The 18038-nt window shown below is 31.5% G+C and overlaps 1 protein-coding gene across 2 annotated transcripts in view; it reads right to left on the minus strand.

Annotated features, from left to right (window-relative positions):
• The window catches only part of LOC118181385 (iduronate 2-sulfatase-like), a 75483-nt gene extending 60196 nt beyond the window's left edge, over nt 1-15287 (minus strand). Inside the window, exon 1 of one of the 2 annotated variants that reach the window (XM_035350512.2) lies at nt 14993-15287. In XM_035350512.2, coding sequence (XP_035206403.2) covers nt 14993-15125 — 133 coding nt within the window. In that variant the 5' untranslated portion in view covers nt 15126-15287. Of the gene's footprint in view, nt 1-8763; nt 10631-14992 lie in introns of those variants that run through there. The other variant, XM_035350513.2, reaches the window with a different exon arrangement.
• Nucleotides 15288-18038: the final 2751 nt, after the last annotated feature.

The raw sequence follows: 18038 nt of genomic DNA on the forward strand, positions 1-18038 counted from the left end.
CCTCATGGATTCTAAGAAATGATTGCTTCTCTTGCAGAAAAGAAAAACAAGCAAAAATAACAATACAAATTCCAAGAGGAGTGTCAGACAGGAGGATACTAGAAGGATGATGATACATGAAATATTTCCGGTCAGGATTGTTGATTTTCGACGCATGAGGTGACTCTGTGCCCCCCGCTATCTCTCCCGGGTTAAATTATCTAAAGTATTTTACTAAAGGTAGATATGTTCATATGTTTACAAAGTCCTCTCACAAACAGTAGGGTAACCGATTACTCTTACAAAAATGCTTACATTTTCTTATAACAAGGTACTTTTATAATGCAGTTTAGGAAATATGTGGCAGCTTCCCCTAGTCTCCAGTTGGATAAACCTTTAACAGACACAGTGTATCAGTGGAGAATGCAGAAAATTAACCTCAGACAGGAATTCTGAAACCACCATGGACTCACATTCATTCTCATTGTTCCCTTGTGATTGAGTACATCAGTGATAGCCAAACCATCAATTGCGAACTACTAGTAGCTCGTAGGGACATTTTCAGTAGATCGCATTTGGATAGGTTTGTCTAGTCTTAATTTCTCCACTGAGCTGACGCTGAACAACTGCTCGATTCTCCCTTGTAAACGTCACTGTCAGCCTCATCTCACAGTTGATTGTATACACATGAGGTTGTGCGCGCTATATTTTTCTTGTGTATATTAGGCATCTGCTAACTTGGATAGTTTGATTTATGCATTGGTACTAAATGATGGCGTATTCAGACAAAAAGCAGAAAGCTTATGACTTTCATTTGGAATGGGAAATCAATAAGTGCTTTACTGAGATCAAAGATAAATGTGCATGTTTACCGTACTATGCAAATATCTCAGTTGGGAAAAAGGGGAACTTTGAATGTCACTTCAAAATCGATCATGCAGGGATTGAAAAGGATTTCTGCTGAATTCTGCTTAAGAAAAGAAAAATTAAGGCAGCTAAAATCTAAGCTTATGCTCAACAATCAACTTTTTTAAAACCACTAAACAAGAATAAAGCAGCTACTGAGGCATCATTCAGAGTTTCAAATATTTGGTACAACTCTGATATACGGCCTAATTTCACCAAATGTGGCAATATGTGTTCTGTGCTGGGTTTTGGTGCGATTGCGTGTTGTATGGCAACCCTGCTGACGTTGAAAGCTGGAGCACGTTGGTTCGCGTCTGTGTCTGAGAAGACTGGAGGTGTGGAAAGAGGATCTGAGAGATTATTATTAGCGGCTGTGCGTGATAGAAGTAGGGATTTGTGATTTTATTCATTTGTGAACCCTATTATGAATTTTCTGGATAGTGTGTCTGGCTGTCATATAAATACGATAGTGATAATGTGGCGACATGTTAAATGCGGTATGAAATTGGTATTTCGGCTGTTCGAAAAAGCATTAATTCATGGTAAGTGCATTTTATTTTTTTCTTGCTCTTATTTTGTAGAATGTTATGTTCATTGTTTTTCAGTATGAATTTCTGACGTTATTGTTGTTTTTTTAATTGTTTGAAATTTACTTTAGTTATTTTAGTTTATTCTGTTGATTAGTGAGTAGTGTCTAGATTGTGCAATTCGTAGATGTTTTTTAAAGTTGAAACAGAACGCTGTGTACGTGGTATTCTTTGAAATTTATTGTTGTTACGTTAATTTATTAAAGCAAGGTGTGCGTAGTTCATAGATTCGTTCGTTGCCTAAATTGGGCAATTCGTAGATGTTTTTTTTAGTTGAAACGGGATGCTGTGTACATGGTATTCTTTGAAATTTATTGTTGTTATGTTAATTTATTAAAGCGAGGTGTAGTTCGTAGATTCATTCGTTGCCTAGATTGTGCCATTCGTAGATGTTTTTTGAAGTTAAGACATATCGATGTGTACATGGATTCTTGTCACATATTTTTGGTTAGAAACTTTATGTTTTTGCTATCTAATTTTTTTTTTTTTTTTTTTTTGGATTTTTAGCTTAAATTCTGTGTTCAAAACATAGTTTTTGCATGTGCGAAAACCGCGTTTTTGGAGACATTTTAGGCTTAAAGTTCAAAATGTAGAGGAAAAATTTAGATAGTAATATGGCAGTGTGGAGTTTCTCGCCAAAAATGTTTGGTGACTTGTAGGCCAAAAATGTTTGGCGACTTGTATATCAGAGTAGTTCCAAATATTTTTACACAGAATAAAAAAACATATGAAGACTGTGAAATAATCAAAACTGTGTTTTTAGAAGCTGCAGATGCATTATTTGATAGTTTTAATATAAATCTAAGATGTCTGCTATCAAATCTGTACAGCTTTCTGCAAATACAGCAATGAGGAGGCTTGAGGTTATAAATTCTGACTTTATCTCACAATTTAAAACTCACTTTGAGCACTGCAACGCTTTCTCCTTGCAACTTGACGAATCTACTGATATAGTTGACACAGCTCAGTTGGCTATTTTTTCAAGAATGGTTGTTTAAAGTAGATTTAAGGGTGCCCCTTGGATTACTGTTGTCGTTTCATTTATCGCCAAGTTGTTGTTCATTTATGGTAAACTGATTAGTTGAATGCTATGGAAACTCTATTATGATGTAATTGGTTGTGGTGAATCTGAATGCTGGGAAAAGGTTTGGAAAATGTGTGTTGGAGTTTGGATAAAGTACGTTGTTATTTTGTAGTTTACACGGTAAAAAGAGGTAAGATAAATTTGAAGTTTCTGTATGATTTGGATATTGAAAGGGAAAAAGCATTAATTGACTGGTGTGTGAATGAAGGTTTACTTAGTAGCCATTATTAAGTGTCCTATTTATAGGAAGGAAATGCGTATAGTCGAACATCGGACGATACCGGCATGACGGAGGATAATTTTACTCTTATTTTTGTGAATTTATGTAGCGACTCTGATATACGGATTCTAGTTCAGATAATACTAAAAATTTTTTGGATGCTGTTCAGGAATTGTTTTTGTCTGAATACATGTAGAAAGATAAGTGGATGTGTCATAAATAAGGTAAGTGGTTATTTCCTTTATGTAGTGTTAAGTTGAATTTTCTTTTTTATGTTATTTCGTTGTTTGATTTAAAGTGTACTTTAATAAGTACTAACAGCAAAGTGTACTAACAGCAAGCGGCCAAAAGAATTTGGCCGCTTGCTGTTAAAGAAAATACCTAGTTTTGGTCCCAGTTTGTCTCGAAGTGAAGCCAATGTTCAGCTCTGCATATCTACGTGAGATTTCTTTTTCCCGTATGAAATTTACTAAAAATAAGTACAGAAACAGACTCACTGATGAAATTTGAACTACTGTGTTCACTACCTACACTCCTAACATTAAAGTCTTGTTAAGAACAAAAATGAGTTTCAACTTTCTTACTAAAGATAATAAGTGTGATAAAAAAAACCTATTATTACATGATATTTATTACTAACTACATGTCAATTTCTTATGTACAACTCAATTTCAGTTTCTTTTTGTTATATACTATTTTGGTTGGTGGCTCACAGTAGGATTTAAAAACATACAGTAGCTCAGAATCTTCTCAAGTTTGGCGACCACTGGAGTGCATCATTTTAGCATGACAGCTGTGGCTTGCTTTCTTTTCCAGTATTGTAATCTTATGTAGCCATTCTGAGCATCAATAAAGTAATTCCCTATATGAGCACAACCCAACCAAGACTTAAAGTGGGCTGATCACCCAGAGATGTGTCATTTTCATTGTCATGCACACTATACACCATGACAATCTAACCTGAGCACACATACAATGCTAGAACAACCTTTTCACAACTTTTCATCCTTGAAGTTATCTATATGTACCAAACTACTCGTGCTTGTTGTTGAATTTTATTTAATTTTTTATGAAGGTTTTTATGTACATAAATTTAAAGAATGATGAAAATGCTACACTCTGAATTCCAGTTTTTGTATTAAGTTGGTATCTCCTATTCTTAATTTCAAGGAACATATCTACAGTGTTGTAGGAGGCCTACCTGTATAATACTATTTTATTGTGAGAAACTGTAACTGGAAATATGCATGTAGGATATATATATTTCCACTTTTTACACCACACAGTAATACTTTCATTTCTTAACTTGTAACTGAAAGTGTGTGTTTCTAGATTATTTTTTATTTTTTATAATTTTTTTTTAATTTTTTTTTTTTTTTTTTTTTTTTTTTTTTTTTTTTTTTTGAAGTTTAATTTAATACTTGACTTGTTTCTCCAAAGACTTCATTAGTATTTTCCTTTTAGAACTTTAATTCTTAAATGTTAATTTCTAAGGGTACCACTTTATTGGTATTTCTTTTTACTTTTGGTTTGACTTTTATCCTTGCCTGCATGAATGACGAAACACGAATTGAATGATTGGAGAGTTAAGTTTGGAGGCAACTTCCCCTTGATAAGTCTGTCTCCTGCCTACTCAACAGTCATTCACTTATGCATTTTAAAAAATTGTTTGGTTTAATTTTAATTTAATTTACTAAACTAGTGAATTTATTTGTGTGGTTTGGTTTTGCACTTGATTTGCTTATGCTTCTGAATTTAAATGATATTGTAGATTAGTTCGAGAATTAAATCTTTTATATGTTTACACATTTAAAAAAAAAATTTTTTTTGTTTTTTTTAAAAATTATTTTGGCTTTTTTTCTTTATTTTGGCTTTAAATTTGCTTTTTTACTTTTATACGTGTTTGTTAAAATTAAAATTTTTTTAAATTTATATATATATATTATATATATAAATATATATATATTATATATATAAATATATATATTATATATATAAAGTTCAAAATATCAAATGAAGTTTACGTTATTGAGTACTTCAATTTGTCAAACAGCAGCCAATATTTAAGAAATTTAGGTCTTGCTGACTATCTGCATCCCACCAAACCACCACCTTGTCGCTGTTTTGGAAAGCACTCATGAACTTGTTGCAAACTTTGAAAAGAAACATTTGATATATATTTCAATAATGCATCAAGTGCCACTTATTATTTTACACTTCTTTTTCCATACAAAACATGCACACTTCTCATTTTTTGTACTGTTGTTCTTCTCATGTACAAAGCAATCTGCTTTTGCTAAAAAGAACATCAGAAAATTGCTCACCTTGGCATTGCACACAAACTTCAACTCAAAAATCTTAAAATAAGAAGGCAAAAAAAAGCTGCATACCTTTTAAGCAAGCCATGTTTGGCTCTATGGACGCACAAAGCTAAATTTGAGATTTCGGCAGAGACAAAAAAAATTGCAATATGTAGTCCACTGCTATGCTAATGCTAAAATTCCTACAGGAATGATCATAATCTGCAGTCACACTAATGAAAATGTTTGGAGAAGCACCAAAAATAATAAGACTTTTTTTCGGTACTTTCGGAGTATCTGCATTCCTACTAAAAGCTCGAGCAAATGTAACTGTATGTACTAAAAACTCGATGGGACAATGCATCACGTCATTGAAAAGTATTTTTGTCGTAATCCACAATGTTGCAGGGAAGTATTTATGCAGCAACCCAAGTATACATGCAGTAGACTATGTGGATTTGCACCTTTGAAATTCATTGGTCTTTTTTCTGACGAGCATTTCTTCTTGCATCACGTATATTTGTTTTTGTCATAACGAATTCAATGGAATTGTGGAGTTTTCTGGCTTAAGAAAAAGAAACTACGATTATTACCAAATGCAACGGTCGGTTGATGTAATTACCTCTAAGAAGTGTGCACACCATCTATGGGAAAAGAATAATAATAAAAAAAAAAAACTGGTAGCATTGGATGTATCATTGAAATAGACCTAAAAACAAACATTTCTCTCCAATGAGTTAGTGACGTTTCAGTGGCTGTGCAAGAAATCGGAAAATATCCCTTTTTTAAACACTCCCTATATAAGTGCTGTTATTAAATATTCATTAAATCAATATATCGAATACATAACCCTCATTAACAAAAATGTTGCATTAGTTGAAGAGAACCAAAAAGTGTCATATACTACAGTACAAAGTCTGTAATCCGGACGTCCATTATCCAGAATGATATAAAATCTGGATATCAAAGCCACAAACTTTCTTTTGTATGCTTTACGCATGCGCGTTGGGAGGATGTGTCTCCACATTAAAAAAATGCTTGGCATAATTTATGGCCAGGTACCATATTTCATGGTGAAGACAATGAAGATGATAGCCGCGAATTTGAAGGTTTTCGGCCATCGCAAACTAAAGATGAAATTTTCCAGTTATTGGATTTTGTAAAGAAATGTGGAGAAGCGGTAATAAATGAAGATGATATAACAGAAGTTTTTCTTTGCGACAACAATGCCACAATCATCAATCAATTAATGGACGGCGAAATCTGTAGTATGGTTCTAGATCTAGAAAATACCGCTTCCGATAGTGAAGAAAAAGACAGTTTATTGAAAACGAAAAAATTTCGATTGACAAGTTAGTTGGTATTCTCGACACAGCAATTACAGGACTTGAACAGTGGAACTTTGTAACTGAACAAGAAATTATGTCTTTTTATAAGATTAAAGAGAAAGTATTAGCACAAAAAAATGAAGCAACTTAGACAACTTACATTGAAAGAAATGTTTAATAAAGTAAACGAATAAATATTAAGCTTTTTTTTTGTTAATTTTGATACTCTTTAGATCACAATTTCTCTTTATTTCATAAATTATGGTTTCATGTTTCTAATTGTATAATTTCTGCATGTCATCTAACCAGATTTAAATTGATGATCTATAATCCGGAAAACCCCTAATCTGGAATCGCCAAAGTCTCGACGACTCCAAATTACAGACTTTGTACTGTATATCCATTTTGCTTTTTACTTGTGCTTACTTACAAAATTTCTTTTAGTATTAATATGATCACCACTTCAATAGTTTTTAAATTTCTGCATGTCTCCCTATATATTTACTATTGATGCACATCTAAAGACTATTTGCCTTTAATTACTTTTAAAATTGAATTCCTTCATCTCACCACATGCTTCATAGCATTTCTTTTTTTTCATTAAGACAGAGCCCAGGGAGCTCAGGTACTGAACCATTTATATTAGAGATCATAAGATATTTTTCTTGTAATTTATATATGCTATTCTAAGACACCAAGTGCATTAAAATACATAAAATAATATTCCTACAAGTAATGAAACAGAACTTTTAAATACAGAACATCAAAACAGCTATACTTGCTTGCAGTTTGATTTGACACACTGTAGAGACATTTGGTATTTTTTGGAAGCAGGCAAGATGAAAAATTAGCAAACAATTTCACCGGGAACCAAACCGCAGACCTCTAGAATACTGGCTCAGCATGAAGAACCACTACACCACGAAGGCAGGCATGCTAGGAAGGTGGGAGAAAGACCTTAAATACTCCCCCTTTTAAAGGGTGACTGGGGTTTTTGGGGGACCCGATTGCCAAATTCTGGGTGAGGAGAATCATCATCCAACACCCTTTTAGTTCGGACGCCACTTGTAAAGAGCTTAGTTTTTTTTTTTTTTTTTTTTTTTGAGGTGACGGAGATGAAAAATTGGCAACCATCTTCATCAGGAATCGAACCACGGGCCTCTGGAATACCGGCCCAGCATGCAGAACCACTACACCCCGAAGGCACGCTAGGAAGGTAGGAGAAATACCTTATAACACTAGCAAAATGCTGCAGATAAAACTACGAAGTTGAACTGTGAAAAACTCTTACAGGCATTTTTAAGAAAGTTAAAATAATAAAATGCATTAGAGTATAAATTACTTTTTTTTTTTTAGCAGCTCTTTTTCTAAACTTCAGTCTCAGCCAATACTAGTCATACTAAAGTATGAACATTAAAATATTTACAATACACAGAATAGTTTAAAATTTGATTCAGAGTTTCAAAAGTTTAATGCATATCAAGATATAAACTTTTATACTTATAATAAATTGCATTACATACTCATATTTTTTACTTGTAGATTGCATCAAATAACTATACATTCAGTCCCTATCTGTTATTTTTTAGTGCACAATGAATTTGTTACTAGTGTGGTGTAACAAAACATATAGCGATAGCTAATAATTCAATGGAACTACTCTTATATGCACCCTCAAGTCGCCAAATTTCTCACCTCCATGGTGCCAAATTACTATCTAAATTTTTTGTCTACATTTCAAATTTTAAGCCTAAAATGTCTCCAAAAATGCGGTTTTCGCATATGCAAATATCATGTTTTGAACACATAATTTAAACTAAAAATCTGAAACAAAACAGATAGCAAAAACGTAAAGTTCCTAACCAAAAATATTTGGCAAGAATCCATGTACACAGTGATATGTTTTAACTTAAATAAATATCTACGAATAGCTCAATCTAGGCAGCAAAAGAATCTACGAACTATGCACACCTCGCTTTAATAAATTAACATAACTACAAATTTCAAAGAATACCATGTACATAGCATTCTGTTTCAACTTTAAAAAACATCTACAAATTGCACGATCTACGCAGCAAAAGATTCTACGAACTACGCACACCTTGCTTTAATAAATTAACATAACAACAATAAATTTCAAAGAATACCATGTACACAGCGTTGTTTTTTTTTTTTTTAACTTTAAAAAACATCTACGAATTGCACAATCTAAGCACTAATCAACAAAATAAACTAAAATAACTAAACTAAATTTCAAAAAATTCAAAAAAACAACAATAACGACAGAAATTCATACTAAAAAAACAACGAACATAACATTCTACAAAATAAGAACAAGAATAAAATAAAGTGCACTTACCATGAATGAATGCTTTTTCGAACAGCACAAATACCAATTTCATGCCGCCTTTAACATGCTGATGCACGCAATCACTATTGTATTTATATGACAGCCAGACATGGTCCAGAAAATTCATACTATGGTTCACAAATAAATATTCACAACTTTCTTTTCCTAAATCTTTGTAAGATTTCTAGTCATCCGAAAAAATAGTTGTACAAGGCTCAATTCACTCTTTAATACACTGCATCAGCGTTTGCTTCATTCTATCATGCACAACCAATAAAAAAAAATCTCTCAGACCCTCTTGCAACTATGTCTCTCATTGCAACATGGTTCACAAATAAATATTCACAATTTTCTTTTCCTAAATCCTTATAAAATTTCTAGTCATCCGAAAAAATAGTTGTACAAGGCTCAATCCACTCTTTAATACACTGCATCAGAATTTCCTTTTTTCTACCATGCACAACCACTAAAAAAAATCTCCCAGACCCTCTTGCAGCTATGTCTCTCATTGCAAGATAGGCCATTTCAAAACACGTACGACATGAACCAACGAGCAATTAAAACACTCGAGCAAAAGAGTATTCAACATCAAAAGAATTACCATACAACACGCAATCGCGCCAAAAACCAGCGCAGAACACATATCACCACATTTGGTGATCTTAAGGCATATATAAGAATAGAGCCAATTCTATTATAAGAAGACTGTAAGGACACCATTCTTCAGCAAGATGTGATTTCTACTTCTTCCATGAGCACAACTGTTCTAGCTCACTGAGCCTTCACTTTAGCATGCTTCTCAAGATGATCTTTTTCTTCCTAAATGGCCTTCATACTATCCTAATATAACCCAACATGATTTTTTTTCTTTCAGAGTTATATCAAAGATTACATATTCATGCTCACAATGCAATATGAGCACAACCATGAGAAGGGCTCATGCATGCTTTGATATCAGTTGTGACATTAAATTCTGACAGAAACTAAATCTTGGATTAATGATTAACTATATCATTAGAGATGCATACATCAGGCACTTAATTATGGACATACAAAACTTCAAGATATTATTTATTCACTTTTGTGCTGTATTTGTTATGGTTCATAAATCATAAATTTTTGAAACCCTAGAGGGAATTATGAATCACCTGTACAAACTCTTTGCACCTATCATTTATATACTTAATCATGGAGCAAGAATTTTGCACAAGCACAAAGATTTCTTTACTTTTACATAACAATGAATTCAATAAAATTATGACCTAAACTCAAAAATGATACTGTACCAAACTGGCAAGTATTTTATTCAAAATGGCTGCAATTTTGTGTTATCGGAATTTTTGGTAACTGTAACATGCAATCTGCCACTTTCATTCAATTATTTATTTTTTAGATGGCAGCAGTAAAAGTGGGGTAGAGTAGACTTTAAGGTACCCCTTGTATTATGGCGAAGTTGTTGTTTGATTTATCATCAAGTTCTTGTTTCATTTATGGTAGCCTGAGTAGTTGAATTTTATGGAAACCCTATTGTGACGTAATCGGGTGGATGATTCTGGGAAATTTTGAATCATGGGATGTTTTGTAAGCACTTTTGTGGTGTGTGTTAAAATCGTTTAGATCATGGACCTTATAAGAGATAGACTAACCCAGCGAGCGGGGCGCGCGTCACCGACATGTCGACAAGAAGAGTAGGGACGATCTGGTTTACTTTTAACACTGAAACCTATGGTGTTTGTATCACATAACTCTTTTTAATTATTAAATGTGATAATTGTATAGTGATGAGATTATGAAAGCCACAGTTTTTTTCCAAATAGGATTTAATATATCTCATTAAAGCACTTTTTACTGCATTTTGAGCATTTTTTTCACGCGTAATTCTTGTACCAACATCTTTACTTTGGTAAAATGGTAAAAATTCTAGGCACAAAATTTTGCACTTAATTTTGCGTAAAAATAAAGTAAAATTAAATAAGATTGATAGTATGTGATGCTTTGAAATAAATAAGGTAAAATTAAAGTAGATCTGATATTTTTTTTTTAATTTAATGAACATTTTCAGGCAGTGATTTTCCAAACTATAATAACATTCAAAACGATCATATTTATTTGATTATATGATCATTAAATTACTTATTAACATTAAAGTGGATTAGTTATTTTAATAATTCATAAAATTCGAAGCATAAAATTTTCTGAGCGTAATGAAGGGGAAAAAAAGGATAAATTAAAATCTAGAAGCACTCAAATTTTATATTACACCCAAAGGGAAGCCTTTTTTAAAGTTTTGTGTGTTACCTATATTTATTGAATATCATGTTCTTCGCCTGTAAACCACATATATTTGAAAACAGCATATCTTTAGAATTTCCGCACTGGAGAAAAAACTGTTATTTTTCGTACAGTGCTCGCTCTGAACTCCTTGAGTTTGTTAATCAAGAATTTGTTAAAGTTTTACAAAATATGAAATAGATTAAAACAAATTCGAAATTCAGCTGTCCACATGCCCATGTTCGGGTGGAGGATTACATTATTCAAAATTTGATGGCTCTAGATATTGTCATTTTTGTCACAGTGCGAGAAAAACATGTATTCATGCAGCTTCTTCATTATTTAATTTCTTTACATAGAACACCAGGTGATAATATGTGGTAACAACAATTTGCAAGGAGACATGGATATTTATAGTAAAACAGCGCAAAATGCCGCTTCGAAACTAACAGCCTTTCTAGGGTACCGCCCCTTTGGGCTAATAAATTAAATTAACAGTAAAGTAAAAAAATTTTATGCAGAACTAAAAATAAATTAAAAAAATAATCACTATAAAATACAAGAAAAAATAATTATTACGGTTAAATACAATTTTAATATTATAATTAAATGCATAAAAATTTTTAAGGAGTCAAAAGTGTTTATCACTATGATGTATTATGAAACATAATTGAAATAAAATTCCTTTATAGAAATTGTGCTATAATATTCATCTATAATTTTAAAAAAGCAACACAATTTAGAATTTTAAACAAAACTTTCAAAAATTCGTTTTTAAATATTTTAGTATTTTTTACTTATTTACACCAATAAAAAGCATAAAAATTGCAAGAGGAATTGGCTAATCTTTGGAATATGGTAACAGGTAGTTTGGCGACATTTTGATAAGGCGATAAAGGTTACTAGCTAGAACTTTAGCAGTGTACATGGATAAAGTCAAGAGTGTGTGCAATGCCATTTTTGTGCAATTCTGGGATGTTTTTTTAAGTGAAAATAGGTCGACGTGTACATGGATACTGTGTATGTGCAATTCTTAAAAACGCGGCAAGCAGTGGGCGATTCTGCACTTTCTCCCAGTTTCACACCTAATCTTCGTCATGATTAAGCACTTTTGTTCCATTAAAGTTCTAGCATAAGCGTAATTCGGCTAGCAGATGTTGGAAAAAAATGTTGAGGAAAAAATAATAATAATAAAACATGACTTTACTTTGTGAAAACAAAATGCTGTCCAAACAAAAACTAGCAGGTTGCTGTAGCAGGGTTGGTCGCCAAATTTTCGCCAAAAAATTGCCAAGTTACCATAATCCAAAGATTAACCGCGAAAATTGCTTGTTTGAAATTTTCAATTAGTTCAGATTTAAAATATTACTTTCTAAAAGAAGTAGTTACAAATTTCCTTACAGCATAGAAAAAGCTAGAAAAATATCCAGCCCTGAATGCATGCAATAGCTTTATAATTATTTTAAAGGTTAATTATGCTTGATAAATATGCTAAATTTTTAAAAATCAATCTCAATTTCAAAAATAAAAATATGTAGAAATTCTAATTTGTGAAATGAGGCGCTACAACCAGCTTTTTCTTGACAATTATACACACTACAATAGGCAACCAATGTTAAATTTCTGCACGTCGTCCCTACTCCTCCGGATTGTGATCAAGGTGACAGCCAGCAACGCCTCAGATGAGGGAGAAAACCTGTTTGGGTTAGTCTATTTCTTATAAGGTCCATGGTTTAGATGGATTTGAATGGGTTTGTAGGAAAAAAGGTTCAGATGGTCACTATGTGAAGTGTTCGATCAGAAAGAGTACCTGGTTAGAAAAAAGTCATTTGAGTATGATTGATATTTTTATTTTTACGTGGCTCTCGGTGTACGAAGCGAACTCGAAAACCATGGTAAGTAAATATTTGCTTTTGATAGTGCTTAAATGTATAACATGTGTTTCCTTTTTTATGTTATTTTATTGTTTGGTTTAAAATGTATATTATTGAGATTATGTATTTTTTGTGTGCCTATGTTGTAGAATTTGGTGCTCCTTTGACTTTTTAAGTGAAAATATATCGATGTACATGGACAAAGTAAAGGGAATGTGCAATGCAAGTTTGTGCAATTCTGGGATTTTTTTAAAGTGAAAATAGGTCGACGTGTATATGGATAAAGTTAAAAGAGTGCACAATGCCATTTTTGTGCAATTTGGGGATATTTTTTTTAAGTGAAAATAGGTCTACGTGTACATGGATAAAGTCAAAGGAGTGCGCAATGCCATTTATGTGCAATTTGGGTATTTTTTTTTTAAGTGAAAATAAGTCGTGTACATGGATACGGAGTTTGTGCAATTGTTTGTCTTGTTATTTTGGCTTTGTGTAGCGGCGATTTTTGGGGCAAAAATCGCTGCTTCACAAGCCAAAATAACGAGTCAAAGAATTGAACAAAATTGGTATCCATGTACCGCCAAAAATTGCCAAGTTTTGCCAGGGGGTACCCTAAACTATCACCAAGTTTCGCCAAGGGGTACCCTTAACCGAGTAGCAGAGACAATAATAAGAATGAGCATGATTCAAGTTATAGGGAAAATAGATATTATAATGTTAATATTACTATGTATTCTTATTGGAATGTAAGTTTCTTTTAAAGAAATAATATTGTGTTAATTACCAGTAGTTTATCAAGACTACAACTGTTACATTCTTATTGTAATTGTGTCTTTCAGAAATTAAATTATTCCCATAATTTTCTTGATTTTCAGGCAAAAAAATGATTAACACGAAAAGGGAAGATATGCAAGGAAATTTGGTAAATATACAGCTTTTGGTACTTTTCTGTTATCCATTTAGGATGCTTTGGGACAGTAACAGAAGAGAAACACATTGAGACCCAATGATAGTGCCATCTGGGAACCAAACCATATGTTGATTCACACACATATAAATGTGTAACAACAGAAAAGAAAACACATACACATGCAAACGCATGGCAGGTTTACTGATAAGTAACTTTGTTTTAACATTATATGATGTCATCTTTCTCCTAATTTTTTTTAAGTGAAAATAGATCGATTTGTGCATGGAAAAAGTCAAGGGAGTGCACAATGCCAAGTTTGTGCAATTCTCCGATTTTTTTTTAAGTGAAAATAGATTGTGTACATGAACACTGAGTTTGTGCAATTCTTTGACTTGTTATTTTGATTTTGTGTAGCGGCCATCTTGAAATTGCGCCTTTTTGACCAATTTTCATAAAGGGGCACCCTTAAATATATTTTTACCCCCCCCCCAAAAAAAAAGAGGCATAAAAGAATGGTGACACTGCTTGACTGAAGGATTGTTATGAACAATGCTGTCTGAAGAATGGTTATGGGCATGGTTGCAAGTGTTTGGCCATATTCTGAACATTTGGAGACTTGTACTAAGGTGGTTGTTATAACACAAAAGTACTGAACATTTCAGGATTAGCTTCGATTTATAATCAAAAAATGAAAATTTTACAACCAAGTAAAATTTGTAACATACTTAGTAAACAAAATTTAAAATTTTATTTATTTAAAAATTAGTTAATTTTTAATATTGCTTAATGTAAAACTATGAGTAAAATGCGTTAAATTTGAAAATAATGACACAGTTAAATAAAAGACCTGATTTTACTAATACAGTACCCAAACTGGTTCTTTATGACTGTGCTACTTAATGACTTCATGTCTTTAAAGTCCAGATGATAACAAAAATTCCCGAGTCCTTCAGTGTACGGAAAACGAATATAAATTAGTTTTAAAGGTATCTAAAAGCTCCACAGCAAATTATTAAATGACATATATATATATATATGTAAATATAGAACAATTAAAAAACACGCAAAAAGTTATAAGTTGATGAATATAACATAAACTGGGGAAACAGGAATTTAAAAAGAAATAAAATAGTAATTATATTCTCGGAACATTCCACTTAATAATCTAAAATAGTAATAAATTTACCACTATCCTGAAAAGGCGAATGAATCACAACTATTGCAATCGATACACACACTACAGAAATTACAAAAACACCAAGCAGCACAAGAAGTAGCAATTGTCTTTGACGCAATAACTGCTCGTTGATGACAGTCATCGTATGATACAATAAATATTGCGTTCGAATGGATACTGAAGGTTTACTGGATTACTACAACTCTCGAAATCCGTCATCATTTTACCTGATCCGTGCGATAAACAGAGATTTAAATTACACGCCCCCTGAGAAGTAAACAAAAGAAGCAGATGTTTTTCGGTGCACGTTCGTGTCATTTAGCCCGAAGGAAAAAAAGGATTAAAAATTTAAAAATCTCAGTGTAATATGAAAATTCAGGGAACACTTAACAAACTGCGAACCATTTACAACAGGAAGTTCCAAGTTTTTTGTGCTATGTAATCTATCCACAAATAAGCTCAAACTCCTGGAGATTGCCCACAAAATGGCCATTAAGAGAGCTCTCGGACTTCTCCGCTTCACCCATGGAGGTAGAAAGTAAAATGGAGTAGCCCTAAACAGGTTTCTCCCGTACCCTGCTCTGAAGCACCGGCGATCCCTATGTGGTGACCAAAACATTGGGTCATTTACCATTGAGTTCAATGGGTTTTGACGCGATCGGATGTAAATATTTTGTAATTACGTCGTAAATATACATATAAATGTATATATTTTCTTTTTCTACAACACCTTAGAGTCCTAAGTATATGAAAACAACATATTTTTAAACAACATTTTATTCTGAACGGAATTAAATGCTATACTTTTCACAGAACAGTTTTCTCAAAATGGTTTAATTTGAATGAAATATTTTCACAAGTTTTCGTTAATTACATTAGAAAAAAGATTTAAGTTAATTCGATTTTATTCGGTTAAGGTACAAAAATTAAGATCAAAGTTTATTGTATTATTAATATTAAAATTATGCATTATTTCTTTTCTATTTATACATCTTCTTTCTAAAATACTTTCTTAAATATGACATGATTTTTTGGCTTCTGAGGCATCTTTTAAATCGAAAAATATAAGTCAATTTATAATTAATGCTCTATTCGGTTCATTTTAAGTTAGAGAATTATTAAAAATTAGCGAAATACTTTAAATAGTGCTTAACTTTCTCTGAACATTTCTGAAAGGGAATAAAATAAGGATTTTTTTAAAGTATTATTTAAAACTTGTAACTGAATTATTATAAAATGTAAGGGAAATAATTCTTTTAATTATACTTATCAGATTTTATTTTACCATCCATTTCGGTGCTACTTTGGTAGACGGTTGCACGGATTTTTGGCGATTTACGTTGGCCGAATTATTGGCGCGATTTTTACAAACGTCAGCCATCTTGAAAAACGCTGTTTTTACGCATAGTAAAGTATTCGAAACTTAAAAAATAAATAAATAAATATCGTTAAAAGTAATGGATTAATTTGTTGTTGAAAATGTCGTTTTTTAAGATGGCAGGCAAGTGTAAATAAATACATTTACTATAAGTATAAAATACTAAAGTAAGGTTATTATTACTTTCATATAGCAAAAAAGAGAATAAAAACACCGCTATAAAAACATTGGGCCAACATTTAATTAGATTAAAATATTACTGAAATTGAATATCGAATTAAAAACCATCATACCAACATTTAAAAGAATTAGAATATTATCAAATTCAAATACTTTAAAATACGTTATATAGAATATAATTAACATTAAAACATATGGACAATAATTATCTCAGCAATTTCTGAAAATAGTGTATTAATTTTTTTAACAAAAATTGAAATATACAATTATCAAATAAAAGAAAAATATGTACTTACATTTTTTTGAGTGTTTAACCTGTTGTTTACTGATAAGTACATCAATAAAAAATCAGAATCATAATTTAGATAACATCTTTGAAGACATCTTTGAAGGAATTCGAAGATATAAATTAAATTTTAAAACGGCGCGGAAATGCACAAATTGTCAGTAACCAATCAGGGAGCTGATTACAGCTCGTTAATGCACAAATATTCTATAACCAATCAGAGAGCTTATTACATCACGGCTAGAATTAAAATTATTTAAAAATTCATACATAATAAAATCATTTTTTAAAAAAATGCAAAATTAAATTGTATTTTAATATTTAAGAGCCATAAATAATGTTTAAAACATTAGATTAAATTTATACATATTAAAACGAATTACTTTTAAAGTAAGGTGACGTCATTGATTACATCATCCACAACATAAAATTTCATAAAATATGATAAACAATAAAATTTTTATTTCAAATAAAAATTCAAAATTAAATTGATTTTTAATATTTAAAAGCCATAAATAATATTTTAAACACGGAATTTATGCACAATAAAACGCATTATTTTTTAAATAAAATGATAACAAAGTATCGGTTACCATAAATAACTTATCCAGCAATGGGTTTACCATAAGTTGTATTACTCGCCAAAGGAAAATCGCCAAAATCCGTGCAACCGTCTACCAAAGTAGCACCTTAATTTCAACCATACATATTCCAAAACTCTTTATTACTTTCTTTAGTGCCCATCTCATAACATTTGTCTTACAATGCCTTTTAACAGATTGCTTTCCTGTACGAACAATTCTTGCTTAAATAATTTTAACATTCTTGCTTAAATAGTTAACAATAAATAACATTTATAATCATTATAAATTAAATACATTTAATAATTAGATTTCTTCACAGTTGTTTATAAATGAATAAATTCTTCATTTCAAATACATTTATAAATAATTTAATGAATATTTATGTATTTTGTTAAAGGCAGATACATGCTTTTTGCAAGCACATGCATAAATACCTAACATATTTCATATTTTTCATTTCCGGCATGTGCAAATCTTTAATTTCTGTACATTCACTATATTTTATTTTTAATTAACCCAAATAAGTAAAACGTGTGAGCCCAAAGGGATTATTTTTCAGATATATAAAATTAAAATGACGAGTTTAGAATGAACAACAGTAAAGCCTCTCCTCTAAAAATTTTTAAA

Source organism: Stegodyphus dumicola, chromosome 8 (genome assembly GCF_044657685.1).
Source record: "Stegodyphus dumicola isolate Sdum_Otavi_A_Nest chromosome 8, ASM4465768v1".
In the NCBI taxonomy this organism is placed as follows: domain Eukaryota; kingdom Metazoa; phylum Arthropoda; class Arachnida; order Araneae; family Eresidae; genus Stegodyphus; species Stegodyphus dumicola.